We start from the raw sequence: 20,315 nt of genomic DNA, 5'->3' as shown, positions 1-20,315 counted from the left end.
TCTAGCTGAATGTATAGTTAGGTTTTTCCTTGCATAATGCACAAAACTGTGCAGAATGGCCCAGAAATGCTGCATATTCGTGTCCTTACACTTTTGGTTAACTGGGCAAGAGATTAGCCAAGACTGGTGATCTCCCTCTGAGTGTTACGTACTGTGATGGATCCATCTTCTTGGGGGAAAATGAAGGGCAAACTTTGAAGATTCCAAGGACAACTTGAAAAACAAGACAAAAGCAGGAAAAGTGTGGCTAAAGGGGAGGGGGAAACAAAAGCTTTTTAGAACCCCATGGATTCCTATTACCCAAAGTCCAGGTAAATTATCCATATTCTGGCTTCATTCATTGACTAAAAGCACTGACAGGTAGGAGCAGACAGGCCAGCTCCTTTCATAGAAATTTCTTCAAAGGCAGTCTGCACATTTTTGCTTCATAACTTTCTTTCCAGATGGGCCGAAGTCTGACTTAAAAAATAAAATGAAATGAAAGCTCTGAATCTGTTTGCCAGGTATCGAAGCAGTAGGTCATGCTCCAATGTAAGTGTGCGTGGCATTGCAAGCTTCATTTTCTTATCCAGGATCTGCCCGCCTCACTCTTTGCACAATAATCTGTTAATCTGTGTAATTGCAGGCAATATTTCCTTCCAGTGGCAACCTCCTGTTTCTTATGACATAGGGCGAGCTTTTCAGGGACTTGCAGTGGAAGGAGCATTTGTTTAACTGGATCCTAACCCTGATGTGCGTTACTGAAGTGTAAATCCATATAAAACAACTTATAGATCCCTCTTTTGGAAATACTCCTTGATACAAGGGTCACCGCTACACTGCTCTGTCATCATATTTTTGGGTGGAAATCAGGATGTCTTCAATCTAATTGACTTAAATCTATTGACTTCATTTTATAGCAAAAGTTTCAACAGATGTAGCTCATATTCATAGAAAGCGTTCATAACTGCTACATCAGTTAGAAGTACTGCTATGGAAGCGTACTGTATTTTTACGTGTATAACACGCCCCCATGTATAACACAACTCCTATTTTGGGGGACTCCAAATAAAGAAATCCCCCATATCCACGATCTGTGTATAAGACGACCCCCAATTTTAAACTTGAAAAAATAGGGAAAATATATAGTCTTATACATGGAAAAATACGGTAAGTGTATTTTCAACTGTGTGGGAAAACTGTAGGACACAATTTCCCTTTGTAACCTCACTGTGTTAGTGATCTCAATCTTAGCCACAAAGCTCACACTCAAGGGAAGCTTCATTTATATTTATATTTAAAATGTTGCTCCAGGTACTTACTTTTAAATTTAGCAACAATCAACACTTTAAAATGACAACATTTTAACCAAAGTACATTTATTATTGTTCCCTGACCTCAGAGGTTTTATTGGTGATGCGTTTGATAAATGGAAGGAGAAGCTATTTTGAGAAGTATAGGACATTAAGTATCCACATGCATTTGACTTTAAAGATTATTTTGAGGAAATGTGCTATGACTAAAGGTGAAAGTGTGCTTAGTTCTGTATAACATGTGGAAACTGGAATTCTAAAAATAAGCTATGTGCATCTCAAATGTTAACCATCAGCAACAAGAGTTTAAGATAAGTCTTCTTCGTATATGATTGTTTCCACCTCTAAATCAGTACGGTTGGGGGGGAAAATAAGAATTCTCCATTTGTCCCATCTCTTAGTCTACGAAGGATCAGAGACTGGTGTATTCTGGGAGGTTGCTTCCTGATCACCTTCAGCTGAAAGATATTCTCAGAAAAGTAAGCTTTACTTTCACAACTTACGTACAATCGCTACTTGTAAAAATAAAACAAATGTACAAAATTCTGTTAAATTGCATAGTGACTACTGCTGTGGGAGAGATGCAATTCAAATATTGTACAATTGCATGTAGGAAAGCGGGTGCAACATGATTTGATTAGCTAACTACATAAGCAAAATAATTACTTCAGTATATATTTTAGTTTATTACACTGATATTAGTCGCTGGCTACTGAGATTGCAGGTAAAGGACGCAATGTCCTAACTGGTATACAGGTATTCATGCTGAGGATTTAAAGGTAAGATCTTGCTGTCCCACTCTCTTTGCAGTATTTCTGGATACGTGTCTTGAAGTTCAACGTGCACATGACACATCATTCTTACTACTAAGATTTACATCTTCCAAAGCGGTCCCAGTTTAAATGCTGTCATTCTGCAGATGTGAAATGAATATGCTAAAGCTACTTTCCCAGGTTCTGTCTGATACAGTATGAAAATACTGAAAGGTGTCAGCATAGAGATGCTCAGATTTGTGCAGGTAGCAATTAGTACACACGCTCTAGATGAAAAAGTCAAAATATTGTGGATAAATAAGTGAAAATCTACAAGGTGACTCATTGCTCAAAAAGGAAGCTTGAGCATGTGTTGAGGCCCATAATAATGACGAGGTAGGAAAAACTAGCTTGATACTTAAGTGGATTTACTTTTACTTAAAATTCCAAGAGGATGTATGAAAATCTTGAGCTCCCCTTTTTGCATTAAGTACCTTCCGATTTAACTCTTAATTGAATAAAAAATGGAACATATTGCAAGACGCAGGTGTGACTTGCTAGAATAAAATTCAAGCTCTTTTTATTTGCTTTCTTATGAATCCGAGTAATTTGCTGTACTATCTGATGACTGTGATTCAGGTGCTTGCACACCTGCCGGCTCTCTGTTGGCACCTTTGGCTCAGCTATGAGCACATGAGGCAATTTTCATTTCCATAGCTGATCTACCGTGGAGTCCTTGTGTATGAACCTGGAGTTACTTAACGATACGAATAATATTTCACATTTATGCAGGACGCTTTGAGTTTTCAAAGCATTTTACATACATCAGTCGTCCATACAATATCTGTGTAAGAAAGGTACGCCAGTAACTTTTCTCCTGAATGTACCGGGAGTCTGTGGCACACATTCGGAAGTTTGATCACAGACTAATCAATATTGATTGAGGTCGGGGATTCCCAGTGGATAGAAGGTTTGATTTCCACTGCAGGATGAGTTGCCTTAAGCTTTGTGACTTGCAACGGTTTGCTCTCTGGGAGTTTTTTAGCTGGAATTCCTGTGGGATAGACAGAAGTGCCTTTCTCTAAACACAGGTATTGATTCTGACAGAACAGCTTGGATGAGTAATTGCTTTGGCCGTTGATTTTGAAAATGTAACTTATCTGTAGTTTGATAAGTAAGCTTTTCTTCGGTGAAATGATTCACCCGTCTGTCACCAGAGGAAGGGCAGATTTTTTTGGGGGGGGGAGTTCATCAGTTTTAATTAGAAAATTGGACTTTGAACAGAAGGACTAGCTACGGTAAAAAGTGCAACTCTGGTTCTCCTCTTTTATGTACATTTTTAAGAACAAAAATCTTAGTATAAGACGGGTCAGCAACCTAAGGCCCATGGGCCACAAACAGCCCATGGGAGTCATTTAAGAGGCCCATGGACCCCCACTGCCCACTCGGTTGGCTCCCATGCGCCGTGCTAAACTGCCACAGAGCAAAGCAGGGACCGCCTTCTGTGATGCTGGCTGGCTTCCCATTGGCTGCAGGAAGCTCCTGCAGCCAATGGGAAGCTACGACGCCTCCTCCGTGCCGGAAGGAGCGCCAGAAATAGTGTTTGCGCATACACACACACTCTGGCCCACTGCGGTGTCTGCGGGACCATGAACCAGCCCAAGCCACAAAAACTTTGCCGACCCCTGGTATAAGACTTCTCTAGTATATATTTTTTCCAATAAATATTCTGAAATATATTTTATTCTTCAAGTAATAGTGTAAAATATTTACTTGCCTCTGAACCGTTCAGCTGTAATGTGTATATACCAATTTTGTGTTTTAAAATTGCCTAAAACTGCTCACTTTTTTATTTTAGCAAGATGAGTATCATATGGTTCATCTAGTATGTTCTTCACGGACACCCCCAAATTCTCCAAAGCCTGATGCCCTTAGGGAAAACAATGGATCCTCAGCACCTAGCAACAGCTCGGTGAGTTGGCTTTGTGTAAGGTGCAATCGTTAAAGCTCTGTCAACAATGCTCTTTTACCATAATAAATCCTGACAGGAATATGATGACAGCATGGCAATGTTTCAGTATCAAAGTGCTTGACTATGATCCCAAGAGGAAACAGGTCCTGGGGTGTATAATGGAACTGCAAAATCCCTAGACTACTCAAATTGATGAAAAACTTGCTATTTTTCATACTGCTGTGTTTGGGGATCCTAGGTATATTGACATTGCCGTGTCTACTCCCCTCCCTCCCCCCCAAATAATTAGTGTGTAATTGTGATATTTTCACTCAGAATAGGAATACAGACCCAATTTACAGAATGCTATTTCTCTCCCCCCCCCCGCAAGTCATTGTGATTTCCCCCCCTTAATAGCAAGAATTGCTTTACACATGATGTTTTTCCCACGTGAGGAAAATTTTCATTTTTAAAAAAATATGTTACCCCTTACTAAGGAAGCAGGCTAGGATTTTTATGTACTCAAGAGTCTTAAAGGAAAACAGCAGCAAGAAGTCACAGAGAATAATTGCAAACCTAATGGTTCAGGGAAAGTGTTTGGACTTCAGGTGTGAGAGGTATGCAGTGTAAAATAGTCCTTTTTTCAAAGTTTGGGGGAACCAAACTAATCAGCATAAAACAGAATCCTTTCTACATCTGATGGAAATTATCGTTTTTTTAAAAAAAGAGTTCAGAACATTCGGGATCGACGACTCCTTCGCCATCTCAAGAATCTCCACATACAGCTGGCACCGATGGCGTAAGACATCGCAACCTGGCCCAGAGCAATCCTGTTCAGAGCCACCCGTTCCCTTATATAATGCAAGGGTAAGTAAAATGCTGAAGGGCTTTTTGCAAGAGCTTTGCTCAAGCATTCTGACTCCAGCTACAGAAGCTGAGGCTGTTGAGCAGATTCTTGGGCTGGAGTATTGTATACAGGGGTTGGAGAGAGCTGTTGCTGTTACTGATATTGTTGTTGTATCTTTAGTTTTAGATCTTACGATTTATGTGGAAATGGTTTCCATTAGGTTGTGTGCTTTTTATGTGTTTTATTTATTGTTTATGACTTCTGCTATGTTTGTAATTACGTAAATTTTGTCATGTTGTAAGACACGCTGAGCATGGTTTCAGCTACGGAAAAGTGGCATACAGATAAAATGATGGTGTGATGATTCATTTCTTGCAAGGTACTGTAATAACAGGGGCACGGGTGGCGCTGTGGGTTAAACCACAGAGCCTAGGACTTGCCGATCAGAAGGTTGGTGGTTCGAATCCCCGCGACGGGGTGAGCTCCCGTTGCTCGGTCCCCGCTCCTGCTAACCTAGCAGTTCGAAAGCACGTCAAAGTGCAAGTAGATAAATAGGTACTACTCTGGCGGGAAGGTAAACAGCGTTCCGTGCGCTGCTCTGGTTCGCCAGAAGCGGCTTAGTCATGCTGGCCACATGACCTGGAAGCTGTACGCCGGCTTCCTTGGCCAATAAAGCGAAATGAGTGCCACAACCCCAGAGTCGTCCGCAACTGGACCTAATGGTCAGGGGTCCCTTTACCTTTACTGTAGTAACAATACTGTATTGCAAGATTACGTTTGGCTGAAATGTTAAAAGTCCTGTGGACACTAACCAGGTTGGAGAAAAAGGCAGCAGATTTCTCCTTGCAAAACAAACAAGCTTCCATTTATTGTATTTGTTTAGTGAATTTATTTTGTAAAATTTATACGCCGCTCGGTGGTAGAAATAAACCCCAGAGCAGTTTGCAAAACAGGTAATCAGTATGCCTAACGGCTCTTACAAAATTTCTGTGCGTGAATAACTTGTATGTTCCCACCACCAAGTGTAGAATGATTAACTTTAAGTTTGCTAATGATGCTGTTCGTCATTGCTGTGTTGAGCAATTTTCTAAGCATCTGGTGCTTTTATCAGCGCTTTCATCAGCATCTGATAGGCCTTTCCTTCAAGATTTATCTGTTGCATAGCAGTTTATGGAATACATCTGCAAGTGCCGTACATCAAAAGAAGATGTCTTCAGTGATTGTTTTTCACTTGATCTGTTCTAGGCTGACTAAAGTGAAGGACAAAAAAATGTGCTCACTTCTTAGAGAGGGAAACTGGTCAGGGTCACAACTGAGGTTATTCACTTTTCCCAACTTCCATCGTTCATTAAAATAATAATTCAAGGCAACTCTTTTTGTTCCTGGATCATTTTTACTTCCAAAGAGTTAAAAATCAATTTGGGGGAGGGATTAGTGGGTGACACATTGTTTTTTTGAGAAAAAATAGCGTTGAAGATAGTTGGCAGCTGTATCTGCAGATGCAGTTATATTTACTGTGGCTGCCTAGCTCATGCTAACATTTCTCCATGTGATTATGAAACTTATTTGTGAACACTTGGAGAAACTAAATAGGTTTCGCTTTCATGTGTGAACTGCAGGATTGATAAAAAAGCAGACTGTCTCAAAAATAAACTGGTTTGAAATGAAATCTGAATTTGATACAGGTGTGTTAAAATATATAGGCATACTTTAAACCAGATCCCTTCTTGTGTTTAGGCTGTTGTCCTGTTCCTAGTTACCTGGAAGTAAGCCATATTAAAGGGACGTGGGTGGCACTGTGGGTTAAACCACCGAGCCTAGGACTTGCTGATCAGAAGGTTGGTGGTTCGAATCCCCGCAACGGGGTGAGCTCCCGTTGCTCAGTCCCAGTTCCTGCCTACCTAGCAGTTCGAAAGCACATCAAAGTGCAAGTAGATAAATAGGTACCGCTCCGGCAGGAAGGTAAACGCCATTTCCGTGCACTGCTCTGGTTCGCCAGAAGTGGCTTAGTCATGCTGGCCACACGACTGGGAAGCTGTACGCCGGCTCCCTCAACCAATAAAGTGAAATGAGCGCCGCCACCCCAGGGTCGGTCACGACTGGACCTAATGGTCAGGGGTCCCTTTACCTTTACCTAAGCCATATTAAACTCCATGGAAATCACTTCTGAGTCACTATATAAGATTGCACTGTTATCCTGCTTTTTTTGTTTAAGCAAAGGGTCAAAAATACCCGAACATTATAAATGCGAAAAAATGGGTTAATTTACTTCCGTACAAATTATGACTACTTAGACTCTACCAAACAGATAAACTTCTTTTGCATCTCATTGCTGGGGCATTTCTATCTAGTAACTGCCAGTTGCTTCTGGAAAATTCTAGGCATATAGGCCTCGTATAGGTTATGTTGAAAAGTGCCCTTGCACATATACAGAGGGAGCCAAATAAAAGCCCTTAATTTCATAACAACTTTCCTGTCTTTCAAAAGGCATCTGAAGCCTAGAGGTTTGAGTTTATGCAACTCTGGTTGCAAACCAGTACGTATGTTTTATCTTGTTCTGAAACAAGTTGCAAAACTGATTGCTTGATTATACAGTGGTGCCTCGCAAGACGAAATTAATTCGTTCCACAAGTTTTTTCTTGCGAGTTTTTCGTCTTGCGAAGCACGGTTTCCCATAGGAATGCATTGAAAATCAATCAATGCGTTCCTATGGAGACCGTCCGGGGACAGAGGGGAAGCGCCGCGCGCCCTCCCCTCTGTCCCCGGACCTGTTTTAAAGCAAGGGAAGGGGCAGTGGGGAGAATCGCTTCTCCCCATTGCCGCCCCTTGGTTCAAAAGGGGTCCGGGGTGCGGGGGCAAGCTTCGTTTTGCAAAGCAAGCCCATAGGGAAATTCGTCTTGCGAAGCAACTCGAAAACGAAAAAACCTTTCGTCTTGCGAGTTTTTCGTCTCGCGAGGCGTTCGTCTTGCGGGGCACCACTGTAATCTATCTACTGTGGTGAACTCCACCTGTAGTGTATTAAATTCCCAAATTCACACATAAATGTGTATTGAAACCCACAAAATCTACTCTTTTGCACTCTTGTTGCCTAATACTGATAGCTTGTTTCACTTCCTTAAATGCTTTTGTGAGGAAACAGCCGAAGTATTCTTCGCAAGCAAAAATATTTAAAGTAGAGTCACATGTGGCATAATGGAGACCAATCAGATTATTCTCCCAAGAATTTTATATTGTATTGTACATTAGAACTTCTAGTATTCTCCCCACTTCTCCCATCTCCTTAGTCTTGAAAGTATATTGTGAATTAGCAAGGTCTCTTGTGGCATCTTGCAGCCAATTTTCTTTCTAAGAGAGGAATTGTTGTCTGATGCAATACAGTTGCATCAACTGCGAACATTGTAAATACTTGTTGCCCTTAAAGATAAGATGGGGCCTTTCTGTTCTTTAAGATTCTCTTTAATGCACGTGAGCGGCTGACGGTTTTATATCATGCCAGCTTCTTCTAAAATCACTTTGGTACTTGACCCTGCTAACTGAACACTCTGCTTTGCAAATGCTGTAGTTGTAACATGTTATCACACATTTGGTGTGAAGTAGCACACAGCGCCTGTTCCTAAATATTATATGAGTATATTTCTTCTACTGTAAAGTGTTATGTCCTGATAAATGATACCAAAGTGCGATCTTCTGCTTTAATGGAAAATGACAGTGAAAATCACTCTGTCTGTCTGTCTGTCTGTCTGTCTCTCTCTCTCTTACACACACACACACACAAAAAAAAACAACAACAACAACAAAAAACAAAACAAAACCTGCCAGGGTCTAAATCAGGCTTCCTCAACCTCGGCCCTCCAGATGTTTTGAGACCACAATTCCCATCATCCCTGACCACTGGTCCTGCTAGCTAATAATAATAATAATAATAATAATAATAATAATAATAATAATAAATTTTATTTATACCCCACCCTCCCCAGCCAAGACCGGGCTCAGGGCGGCTAGGGATCATGGCAGTTGTAGGCCAAAAACATCTGGAGGGCCAAGGTTGAGGAAGCCTGGTCTAAATTAACAAGGATGATAACTCTTTTGGTTGTTGCTGATTACACCTCTAGGAGGCCTGCAGTGGGGGCGGGGGCTGTGTTGAAATGCTCTTGAATTTCCTGTAGTACTAGATTTCTGCATGCTTGCAAAATACTAAATTAAATTTAGTAAGGAAATTAAGTTTTAAGGAAAATGTGCACAGGTGAAATCACCCTGTCAACACATAATACCTGATTCCTGATTTAGAGACTTAAAAGCAGACTGTCCTCTCCTTTTGCCTTTGTGGGGAAACGTGTTCTATGTAACTTTGGATATTCCGTTGGTATCGGACAACCATGCATGTAATTCGCTTTGATTGTCTGCAGCAATGTAGGAAACCAGTTCCCTGGGCAAGGAGTGCCGGCTGCATTTCCTGTGTACCCTGCTTTCAGCCCACTGCAGATGATTTGGTGGCAGCAGCTGTATGCCCGCCAGTATTACATGCAATAGTAAGTACAAACGGCGCGTTCTTTAAATTAGTATTGAGACAGCAGAGTGGCAGTTAAGACATAGAGACAAGACTTTGTTATTCTTGAGTGGGCACTAGGACATCACCAGGTGAGTGCTGTTACCCTCCACTTGCTTGAAGCCGCCCTAGTGCACCCTCAGAAACACCTTTCAGGTGAGTGCCAACGCTACCTTCCCTGGGCTTTGGTAAACTAAATCTAATGTGAAAACATATTTTCCCCAAAACATTCACCAGAGTAATTTCTCCTTTGTGAGAAATGCTTACAAATGCAGCCTTACTTTTGTTTGGAGGCTGGCTTTGGTTCGTGCTTTATATTGGACAAAAATGAATACAGTGGTACCTCGCAAGATGAAAAACTCGCATTCCTATGGGAAACCGTGCTTCGCAAGACGAAAAATTTGCAAGACGAAAAAACTCGCAGAACGAATTAATTTCGTCTTGCAAGGCACCACTGTATACGTTTGTGGGATGTGATACATAAGTAGCAGTCAAATACAACATTCCTTGTTTTCCTAGAGTGGACATGGCAAGGGGATGTTTGGTCCAGCCAGTTGGAACTTCCTGTTTCCTCTTCGGCTGGGAAATACTTCCTTTGCATGTGATGAGAGGTGGGCGTGACCTTACCTGTGAAGGTATCAAAAGCACAAGGCACGCAGCACTCTCTCTTTGACATCCTCCGTTGTTGGAGCAACAGCTCTTTTTAGGTAGAGATGCCCTCTTGGCTTTGAGCCAACAGAGGACACTGGGACTATCTCCATATGGCAGGCATGCCCAAAGTCCGTCTTGGGGGCCTAATCCTGCCTGGCAGTCAGTTTAATCCAGCCCAGTTTATTTCCTGGGGTAAAATCCTAAAAAAAAGTTCAACAACTTCAACCCTTTAGTTGGCCCTCACGGCCCTTGACTTCATCAAATCTGGCCCTCTTTGAAAAAAGTGTGGACACCACTGCCATATGGGATAGCTCCACATGTATATATTTTGTAACTAAGTCTGCCTTCAGGGATCCAACTTGAACTGATGATGTTGTAAGCAAACTTCTTTTACTGACTTTAAATAAGATTGTCTTGGGTTCATTCTTTTGAGCGGGATAAAAGGGGACTTACCAGGAGCATACAATTCAGTACTGAATTGTAGGATAGTGAGAGGCTTAAACAAGCCTGCAACCAGCTGCCCACTATGTGTTAAAAGGGGAATGCACTCTGCTAAGTAAAGGGACTTGCTAGCGCAAGTTAGGAAGGATATTAATAAACAATATATCCTCTCCTGCCTCCCTGAACATTCCCACAAAGTTGACTTGTATTATTGTTTCACGGTGAACAGCATTCTTAGGACCTTGCCTTCCCATCCGTTGGCTTTCAGGATGGGTTCCGCCAGAAAGTGACAGGCCGCCATGCCACGTCACAGCTCTGTGTTGGCCTAGACTGTGCCTTGGCCAAAGGCCTGGTGGAACAGCTCTGTCGTGCAGGCCCTGCGGAAAGATATCAAGTCCCACAGGGCCCTAGTCTCTTGTGACAGAGCGTTTCAACAGATCGGGGCCACAGCCAAAAAAAGCCCCGGCTCTGGTTGAGGCCAGCCTAACCTCTCTGTGGCCTGGGATCTCCAAGATGTTTTTATTTGAAGACCGTAAGGTCCTCCGTGGGGTGTTCCAGGAGAGGAGGTCCCATAGGTACGAAGGTCCTAGGCTGTATAGGGCTTTAAAGGTTAAAATCAGCACCTTAAACCTGATCCTGTACTCCACCAGGAGCCGGTGCAGTTGGTATAGCACGGGTGATCGTGCAGTGAGGACCCCTTAAGGAGTCTCGCCTCGGCATTCTGCACCCGCTGGAGTTTCTGGGTCAGTCTCAGGGGCAGCCCCACGTAGAGCGAGTTACAATAATCAAGTCTGGAGGTGAACGTCGCATGGATCACAGTGGCTAGGTCAGGCCTCTCCTTGTCATTGCATGTCACAGTGCAAGTAGATAAATAGGTACCGCTCCGGCGGGAAGGTAAACGGCATTTCCGTGTGTGGCTCTGGTTTGCCAGAAGCGGCTTAGTCATGCTGGCCACATGACCTGGGAGCTGTACATGAGCGCTGCAACCCCAGAGTCTGCCACGACTGGACCTAATGGTCAGGGGTCCCTTTACCTTTAAATTGCTTTATGAATTCACCGCAGTGGGCAGTATTGAAGGGGAAGTGTGACCTGTGCCAGGCTATGAATGCGTTTGCCCCGGGTAGTTCAGCCGACGATTGTGAAGAATGTTCATGCATAGATACCTAACGAAGGTGGTTGTTGTTTTTTACACTCCTCAACAGTCAAGCTGCAGTTTCAGCCCAGGCAACGCCCAGCACGGAATCAGACAGCCCCCCTGTTCCGCAGCCCCCCAACTCTGAGCGTGCTCCTGCCAATGAGCCCCCAGCAGCACCCAATGTAGCCCCACAGGAGAACAGGCCTGTCAATCAGAATGTGCAGATGAATGCTCAAGGTGGCCCAGTGATGAACGAGGAGGACTTCAACCGAGACTGGCTGGACTGGATGTATACGTTTTCCAGAGCAGCTATCCTCCTTAGCATTGTCTACTTCTATTCGTCCTTCAGTCGGTTTGTGATGGTGATGGGAGCCATGCTGCTGGTTTACCTGTGAGTAAATGCTGCTGATTGATACACAACACTTTGGTCTGAATACAGAGCACTCCCCCAAGTACAGCATTTCGACAATCAATGCAGATCAGTACAGTGGTACCTCAGTTTTCGAACTTAATCTGTTTCGGAAGTCCGTTCTTAAACCGAAACCGTTCTTAAACCGAGGCGTGCTTTCCCTACTGAGGCCTCCCGCAGCCGGTGCCCTTCCACCGTTCCTCTTCCGTTTGTAGACTGAGGTAAAGTTCACAAACCGGGACACTATTTCCGGTTTTGCGGAGTTCGTAAACCAAATAATTTGTAAACAGGGCTGTTCTTAAACCGAGGTACCACTGTATTGGTTTCCCAGTATCGTGTAGCGGAGTTTGCCCAAGGGAGATGGGGCCTTGCCCAGTCCCTTCATGGCCAAAGTGAGATCCGAACCAGGGGCTTCCCAGTCCCTGTTGCTTTCCTCTGCTCCACCCCAAGTTTGACCATTAGCATAATCCATGTAAATAATGGTTAAGGGTTTTCTTGTCAGTTACGTGATCAGAATCCGAATTTTAAAGTTTGACTGATGCAAAACTAAGCATTTCTATTAGTACAGTAGACGCTCGGGTTGCAAACGTGATCCGTGCGGGAAGCACGTTCACAACCCGCAGCGCCGCATCTGCGCATGCGCGGGTCACGATTTGGTGCTTCTGCGCAAGCGCAAGCGTTGAAACCTGGAAGTAACCTGTTCTGGTACTTCCGGGTTCGGCGCAGTGCGCAACCCAAAATTGCACAACCCGAAGTGTCTGTATCCCGAGGTATGATTGTATTTAAAATGCGTTAAAAACAAAATTAATTTAAAAATTGTACTTCAGGATAAATACTTAGCATGTGATATCTGTATGTTGTATGAGCTTGCCATTCTAATTTCCAAAATTAATACTCTAACACCTCTAACAACATGGAATCTTACTGGTTTCCTTCAGGAGGCTGAGGCATGTAATAGGAGCTGAATTTTCTTACATTGTTTTCAAAGACCTATTGAAACAGATGAAACCAGCACATATATTATCAGTGACTGAGCATCTTAAAGACGAAGCTTTTATTAATGCAAACTGAAGGGAGAATGAATCTGAGTATTTTGAGCATTGCTTTCTGTGAATGGGGGATCCCACAGGGGGAGCGTTGTAGATCAACACAAAACAGTTGGGTGGGCACCCTGTTCACATGCATCTGAAGTTGTGTAGTGTGCTTGCACAATGGGGAGTAGAAATTAATCCTGATTTTGACAAACAAATATATAATTATAATAATAATAATAATAATAATAATAATAATAATAATAATAATAATAATATCTTTATTGTCATTGCCCCCTTCGGGGACAACGAAATTACTTGACTGCTCCATAAAAACACTAATTAAACAATACAGTATAATACAGCAAGGGAGATTAGATGACTTTCAAAGTCCGGGCTTCCCATTCAGGGCTGAGATCGCTCTGGGGAAGAAGCTGTTCTTAAGACGGCTCGCTCTTGTCTTCATCGTCCTGTATCTCCGTCCCGACGGCAAGAGCTTGAAGAGACGGTGACTAGGATGCGATGGATCTTTTACTATGTCCAGTGCCTTCCTATGGCACCTTGTGGCATAAATCTGCTCTAAGGTGGAGAGTGGGCAGCCAACAATGCTCTCTGCTGCCTTAACAACCCTGCACAACCCCATCCTGTCCTGGGTAGTACAGCTTCCGTACCACACACATAAGCCATAAGTGAGCACGCTCTCAATGGCACAGTGATAGAAGGCAAGCAGCAGGCTTGAGTATGTGCACATTGGGTTCTAACATTAAGCTCTCACACAGTATGTGGGCATGTGGTGGGTTATTTATACTCTGAGAAAACGGGTGTGTGATCTCCATGTGCATTGGATCAAGAATATTTGAGCAGCACTATTAATGTTTGGTTACGTTTGCCATGGTTGTCGTGTGCTCATCTGAAGGAAAGTAGAAACTACCAGTGTATCTACATTCTGTCCTGTGAATTAACTTGAACCATATTTTACAGAAGCAACATCTGCTATGTTTCATATTCTTTAATAAGCTTAAACCATTTTTAAGGGCAGAGACAGAGCCTTAATTGCTCTATTGTCTATCATGATGTGCAGAGCTTTTCTGTAAAACCAGCTTTTCTGTAAATAATTTACTTTGGCAATAACAAGAAGATTCAAATGATTTAAACTGAGCCTTTCATAACTTTCCTAAAATTTCTGCAAGCTTGCCTAGGTCATGCAGCTAGTTCCACGTGTGGTTAAATAGGGACCTCTCTTCCCATTTTAGTGACCATTGGCATCTGATTTGGTCTATTCCTTCTCTACAAATCTGGTTGAAGAATGAGCCTTCCAGTGGAGAGCTATTTCACTGTTCCATTGCAAACATTCTATTTGTTTTCCCAGGTCAGGCAGGTATGATTTCTAGTAACTTTGCACATGTGTATTGTAAAACAGACACCAAGCTGGCTGGTTTCCATTCAGGCAAGAGGGACTCCAACAGCCTCCAGGGAACAATGAAGACCTGAACCACGATGGGCAAAACGTAAATAATGCTGGACTTGAGGAGATGGTAGGTGGATGCACATTCGTGTTTACTTCCCCAAAAATACAGTATTTTTCGTTCTATAGGACGCACATTTTCCCCTCCAAAAATGAAGGGGAAATGTGTGTGCGTCCTATAGAGCGAATGCAGGCTGCGCCGCTAAGCCCAAAGCCAGAACAGGAAGACGGAGCACTGCGGAGCGCTCCGTGTCGTTGCCCTAGCTTGGGGATGGCTGCGCGCACAGCCTCTCCAGGGCAGCGGGGTGCCTTCACCCCGCTGTCCTGCAGAAGCTAGCAAGGCTGTTCCCAAGCCAGAACAGTGAGACGGAGGACTCTGTCTCGCTGTTGTAGTTTGGGGATGGCTGCGCGCAAACCTCTGCAGGGCAGCGGGGCGCTGCGCTCCAAAGGCTTCAGGGATCTTTGAGGCTGGCGGTGGGGGAAAGCAGCGCTTCCCCCCACCGCCAGCCCCACAAGCTCTGGTGAATGTACCTTGAACGCACCTTGTTTTAGAGGGGGAGAACAAGAAAAAAAATATTTCCCTGTTCTCCCCTCCTATGGTCCGGTGCGTCCAATGGAGCAAAAAATACAGTATATAGCTGGAGAGCGGTGCTGTTGGCAGTTTTAATAATAATAATAATAATAATAATAATAATAATAATAATAATAATAATAATATCTTTATTGTCATTGCCTTCCTTTAAAAGTGAACTCTTACATTAAGGTAATGAAATTAAATTAAGACTAACATCCCATGTTCAGTTAACCTGGGAGTAAGCTTCTGGGACGCGGGTGGCGCTGTGGGTTAAACCACAGAGCCTAGGACTTGCTGATCAGAAGGTCGGCGGTTCGAATCCCCGCAACGGGGTGAGCTCCTGTTGCTCTGTCCCTGCTCCTGCCAACCTAGCAGTTCGAAAGCACGTCAAAAGTGCAAGTAGATAAATAGGGACCGCTCCGGCGGGAAGGTAAATGGTGTTTCTGTGTGCTGCTCTGGTTCGCCAGAAGCGGCTTAGTCATGCTGGCCACACGCCAGCTCCCTCGGCCAATAAAGTGAGATGAGTGCTGCAACCCCAGAGTCGGCCACAACTGGACCTAATGGTCAGTGGTCCCTTTACCTTTAAGCTTCTTTGAATGGTGGAACTTTCTTAAGGTCTACAGGGCTGTAGGGTCAAATGGTTAAATTGCACTTTTCATATACATCATGTTGCATTCTCTCATTTTGTCAAATTTTACCAAATTATTATATCCGACTACATCATAGGTTTCTTTTTTAAATAAATTTTATTTTTGCATTTTCTATTTTTCATAAACAAATGAATTAACTACATAAACATATAATCCCTTTAGGCTCCCCCCATTGTGGATCTTAATGTAATGATTTCCCCCTCTGCATTTCTTTGATAACACTATTTTAAATCCTTTGTCAATCCAGAGTTCAAATTTTTACTACAAGTTTTCTGCCAATCCTACCAATGTATGTAATTGTTTACAATAGCTTTTCAAATGAATTATAAACTTTCCACCTTCTTCATTAAAGAAAGGCCTCCTCTTCCTGGTTTCTAATTCTTCCTGTTAGCCTTGCCACCTCGGCATAGTTCATCAATTTTGTCTTTTCTTTGGTCAGATTTTCATTTCTTGGCTAACAACAGCCCTACATCCTAGAATTCTGTATATATAACATGATTCCATCACTGCAATTTATATCCCTCTGATTTGAAACGGTTAATGCCCCACGGAGGACCTTAAGGTCCATAAATAGCAACACCCTAGTGGTCCCAGGCCCTAAGGAAGTTAGATTAGCTTCAACCAGAGCCAGGGCCTTCTCAACACTGGCTCCAGCCTGGTGGAATGCTCTGTCTCATGAGACCAAGGCCCTGCAGGATCTGATTTCTTTCCGCAGAGCCTGTAAGACAGAGTTGCTCCACCTGGCCTTTGGCTTGGAGCCAATTTGATTCCCTCCCCCTCTTTCTTTTTTCCTTTCTCCTCCTGTGATGAGGCTGCATTTTAATATTTTAATGTTTCAATATTTTAATGTTGTATTTTAATCTTGTTTTTAAGTTGTATTCATTCAACTTGTTTTTATTTTTGCTTGTTAGCCGCCCTGAGCCCGGCCTTGGCTGGGGAGGGCAGAGTATATTAAAAAAAATTATTATTAAAAAAATTATTATTATTATTATTATTATTATTATTAAACCACTTGGGGAATTTGTTTTGCAAAGGAGCACCTTATGGACGACGGGATGGACGAAGACAGCGGCGAAGATGTCGTTGACGTCAACGCAGAGCATCCGCATCCCGGCTTCATGGCTTCCGCCTGGTCCTTCATCACCACTTTCTTCACGTCCCTCATCCCCGAAGGGCCTCCACAGGTTGGCAACTAAGCCAGGCAGGAGCCGTCAGTAGCAGAGGAGAGTTATGCTCAAAAGTGGAAGTTGACTCTGGGCAGGGGGTATTTTAAATACAGTGCAATTTCAAGATTTATAATGTAAACTTTCCGATCATGGTGTACAAAAATGTGTATTTTTCTCTCTCTCTCCGCTTTCTCATGCTTACGGATATTTTAAGCAGAAATGGACTACTAAATGCTTTTTAAAAGATTCTTTATGTAAAGAAGAACAAATGTAAAAAAAAAAAAATAGTCTTCCATGTTTTTTTTTGTTTTGTTTCAATTGTGACAACACTGAGGCGAGACGCTTGTAGTTGGTTTGTGGTGTCATCCCTTTAAAGAGTTGTTAAAACACAAATCTTGGGAGGAACTCTTTGGAAATAAGACCCTTCGCAGTAAAAAAAACAGTACCTGTATAGGAATCATTGTGTATGTGGTTTTTAAAATTGCTTAAAGTAAATCTGCACCATAGTTTTGAGTTGGAGGCAACACCGTTTTGCCAGGGGCATGTATTCCCCCCCCCCTCACTTCATGCCACAAATGACATAGCAGCTCTTCAAAGGGAACAGACAGTGATCGAGTGCACTACAAACTGTTTAATACATGCTGTACTTTTTTTTTTTTAAATACATGTACTGGGAAGCACAGAAACATGTAATTAGTTTTTTAATTAAACAAAAAACAGAAAAGCTACGGTGAAAAGAACACACATTCTTTTGAATTATTCTGTATTCATCTCCAGCAGGGGTGGCCAACGCCCAAGAGACTGCGATCTACTTACAAAATTAAAATCTGGCAGTGATCTACCCCCATTTTTTTGGGGGGGGGGGAGGTTCAGGTCAAAGATGTGGAGCTTTTTTTAGGGAGGAGGAAAGCCCCATTTTGGGTTGATTCAAGTGATAGTTTTTGAGCTTTTTTTTTAGGGAGGAGAGAAGTCCCGTTTTTGTTTTTTTTAAAAATCATTTTTATTAAGTTTTCCGTTTTAACAATCCAGTCAGATCACATTGAATGTTCCAAATTATACAAATACATATCAAATAGTCCAGATATTCTGCCTGAATTATAAATTTTTTGTTGGGACTTCCCATGCTTCAAGTTCGGTCGGGGCTCTGATCATCTCATATGTCTGCTGGCTTGGATAGTCTTTCCAATAGTTCCTTTAAATTTCCTGTTGTTAACCTTCCTTCTTTCATGGCCTATTAGTTGTTTCCACAAGCAAGTTGAAGTAAGCAATGATGTGTTTCTGTGTGGATTTTATGTGTATGATTCACGCTGGTGTTTGTGCCGAATCAATCCAAAAGTCATTTTGCTGCTGGCAGACGTCATCTTCTCCCAGTTCTGATGAAATCAAATCTAGGCGTTTGCTCATTCATTTTCCCAGACCAGTTGCATCAAACATTAGCCTTTCCAGGGGAGATTTACCAAATCAGACTTGAAATACAGATATAAAGACATATTAAGAGCTCACCTCCCCCTACGACTATTTATAACTCTGCAACTCGGTCTTATTCCATCATGGCAGATTTCCAAATTAAAAAGTGTATCACATCTCAACATTCTAGGAACGGGAAGTCCCGTTTTTAAGGGTTTTGGGAGATAAAGAGGAACAGTCACTCACCAACAGATCACTGGGGAAACAAACAGCCTCACTGAGTAAGCTTTCATTCTGCTAGAATTGTGCAAGAATGGAGGGCGGGGCAAGGGGGCAGGCCCGGATTCTATTTTACCAATGCGATCGCCTGCGATCTACCAAAACCTCCTGGGGATCTACCAGTAGATTGCGATCAACCTCTTGGAGACCCCTGATCTAGAGGAACACACCGGGCTCCATACGACTCAAGAGTGTGGCTGTGCAAAGGGAAGAGGTACATAGGTTTTTTCCGGTCACCTCCCTCTGGTAAAAAACTTAACAGAGGATTTGTTGTTGTTGTTTAGTCGTTTAGTCGTGTCTGACTCTTTGTGACCCCATGGACCAGAGCACGCCAGGCACTCCTGTCTTCCACTATCTCCCACAGTTTGGTCAGACTCATGTTTGTAGCTTCGAGAACACTGTCCAACCATCTCGTCCTCTTTCGTCCTCTTCTCCTTGTGCCCTCCATCTTTCCCAACATCAGGGTCTTTTCCAGGGAGTCTTCTCTTCTCATGAGGTGGCCAAAGTATTGGAGCCTCAGCTTCAGGATCTGTCCTTCCAGTGAGCACCCAGGGCTGATCTCCCCAAGAATGGAGAGGTTTGATCTTCTTGCAGTCCATGGGACTCTCAAGAGTCTCCTCCAGCACCATAATTCAAAAGCATGAATTCTTTGGTGATCAGCCTTCTTTATGGTCCAGCTCTCACTTCCATACATTGGGATTGTTGGTTTTCTTCAGGAAAAAAGCGGGAGTCAAGTAACACGGAAGGATTTATAATCGGGGTTTGTTGGCACCTTGTACTATGCGTAGCATGTAGTGAACCCCTTTTTTTGAATCTGGCATAATTTGTTCATCCGAACCATTCTTTCGGCGCACTATAAATAAATCATGTTTTAAAGGTGGAGCAATAAACGTAGGAATCAATTTTGTATTTTGCAGGCCCTCAAAATGCTGAAGGGTCTGTTTCTGAGTCTTTAACTGTTTATAACTGGAAATTCCTGAAGTCTCTGGACACATCTATCAAAATGCTGAACCCAGCAGAAAGGGAAAACCTAGTTTCAAAAGGAAAATTGCAGAAAGAGAAAGAGAAAATGAAAGGCCTATTCTTTGCAATAATAATTAAGTTTGAGAAGCAGAACTAAGGAAGAAACTATTAACTCCATCATAAATGTAAATAATGTAAATAAATAATGTAAATAAAAATAATGTTTTGGAATGTCAACACTGCTGCCACTTTAAAAAATATCAAGCCACAGTATGTTAAATTTCAGGTGGTCTTGGTACTTCAGAGGGTGACATAGAATCCCCTCCCCCACTCCCTGGGCCTATAAAAATTCAGTTGGTTTGGTTTTTCCATTTAAACATATATAACCACATCATTGTTATCCACTTTCCCTCTTTGGCTCTTTAGAGCCTATAGACGTCCTTCCCTCCCACCTCTTGGCTTTCAAAATTAACCTTTATATCACAGCATTTTATATATTTTCCAATTCTAATAAAACTCATCACAAAATACCCAAAGTTTAAATAAATGTAGAAAGGTAAAAAAATTCACATTACAAGTCTTCAGATAAGCCTACTAGTGTTGTTAATTGCTTACAATGATTTTTCAGATATTGTATAAATTTACTCTGGTCTTTTTGGAATACTTGATTGTGCTGGTTTTGGATTTTCCCCGTCAGCTTTTCCAGTTCTGCAAAGGCCCATCATTTTCATCTGCCACTCTTCTTTCATTGGTACT

General features: G+C 42.6%; 1 protein-coding gene across 1 annotated transcript in view; it reads left to right on the top strand.

Moving 5' to 3' along the window:
- Positions 1–17,650, top strand: part of HERPUD2 (HERPUD family member 2) — a 39,541-nt gene extending 21,891 nt beyond the window's left edge. Inside the window, exons 2-8 of the mRNA XM_083468876.1 lie at positions 1,694–1,771; positions 3,903–4,016; positions 4,723–4,862; positions 9,249–9,371; positions 11,683–12,006; positions 14,476–14,590; positions 16,779–17,650. Coding sequence (XP_083325002.1) covers positions 3,918–4,016; positions 4,723–4,862; positions 9,249–9,371; positions 11,683–12,006; positions 14,476–14,590; positions 16,779–16,940 — 963 coding nt within the window. The 5' untranslated portion in view covers positions 1,694–1,771; positions 3,903–3,917 and the 3' untranslated portion in view covers positions 16,941–17,650. The remainder of the gene's footprint in view (positions 1–1,693; positions 1,772–3,902; positions 4,017–4,722; positions 4,863–9,248; positions 9,372–11,682; positions 12,007–14,475; positions 14,591–16,778) is intronic.
- Positions 17,651–20,315: the final 2,665 nt, after the last annotated feature.

This window comes from Podarcis liolepis (assembly GCF_965112155.1).
Source record: "Podarcis liolepis genome assembly, chromosome: 12".
Lineage (NCBI taxonomy): Eukaryota > Metazoa > Chordata > Lepidosauria > Squamata > Lacertidae > Podarcis > Podarcis liolepis.
Note: the sequence above shows the minus strand (reverse complement) of the source record. Positions and strands in the feature narration are given on the sequence as shown.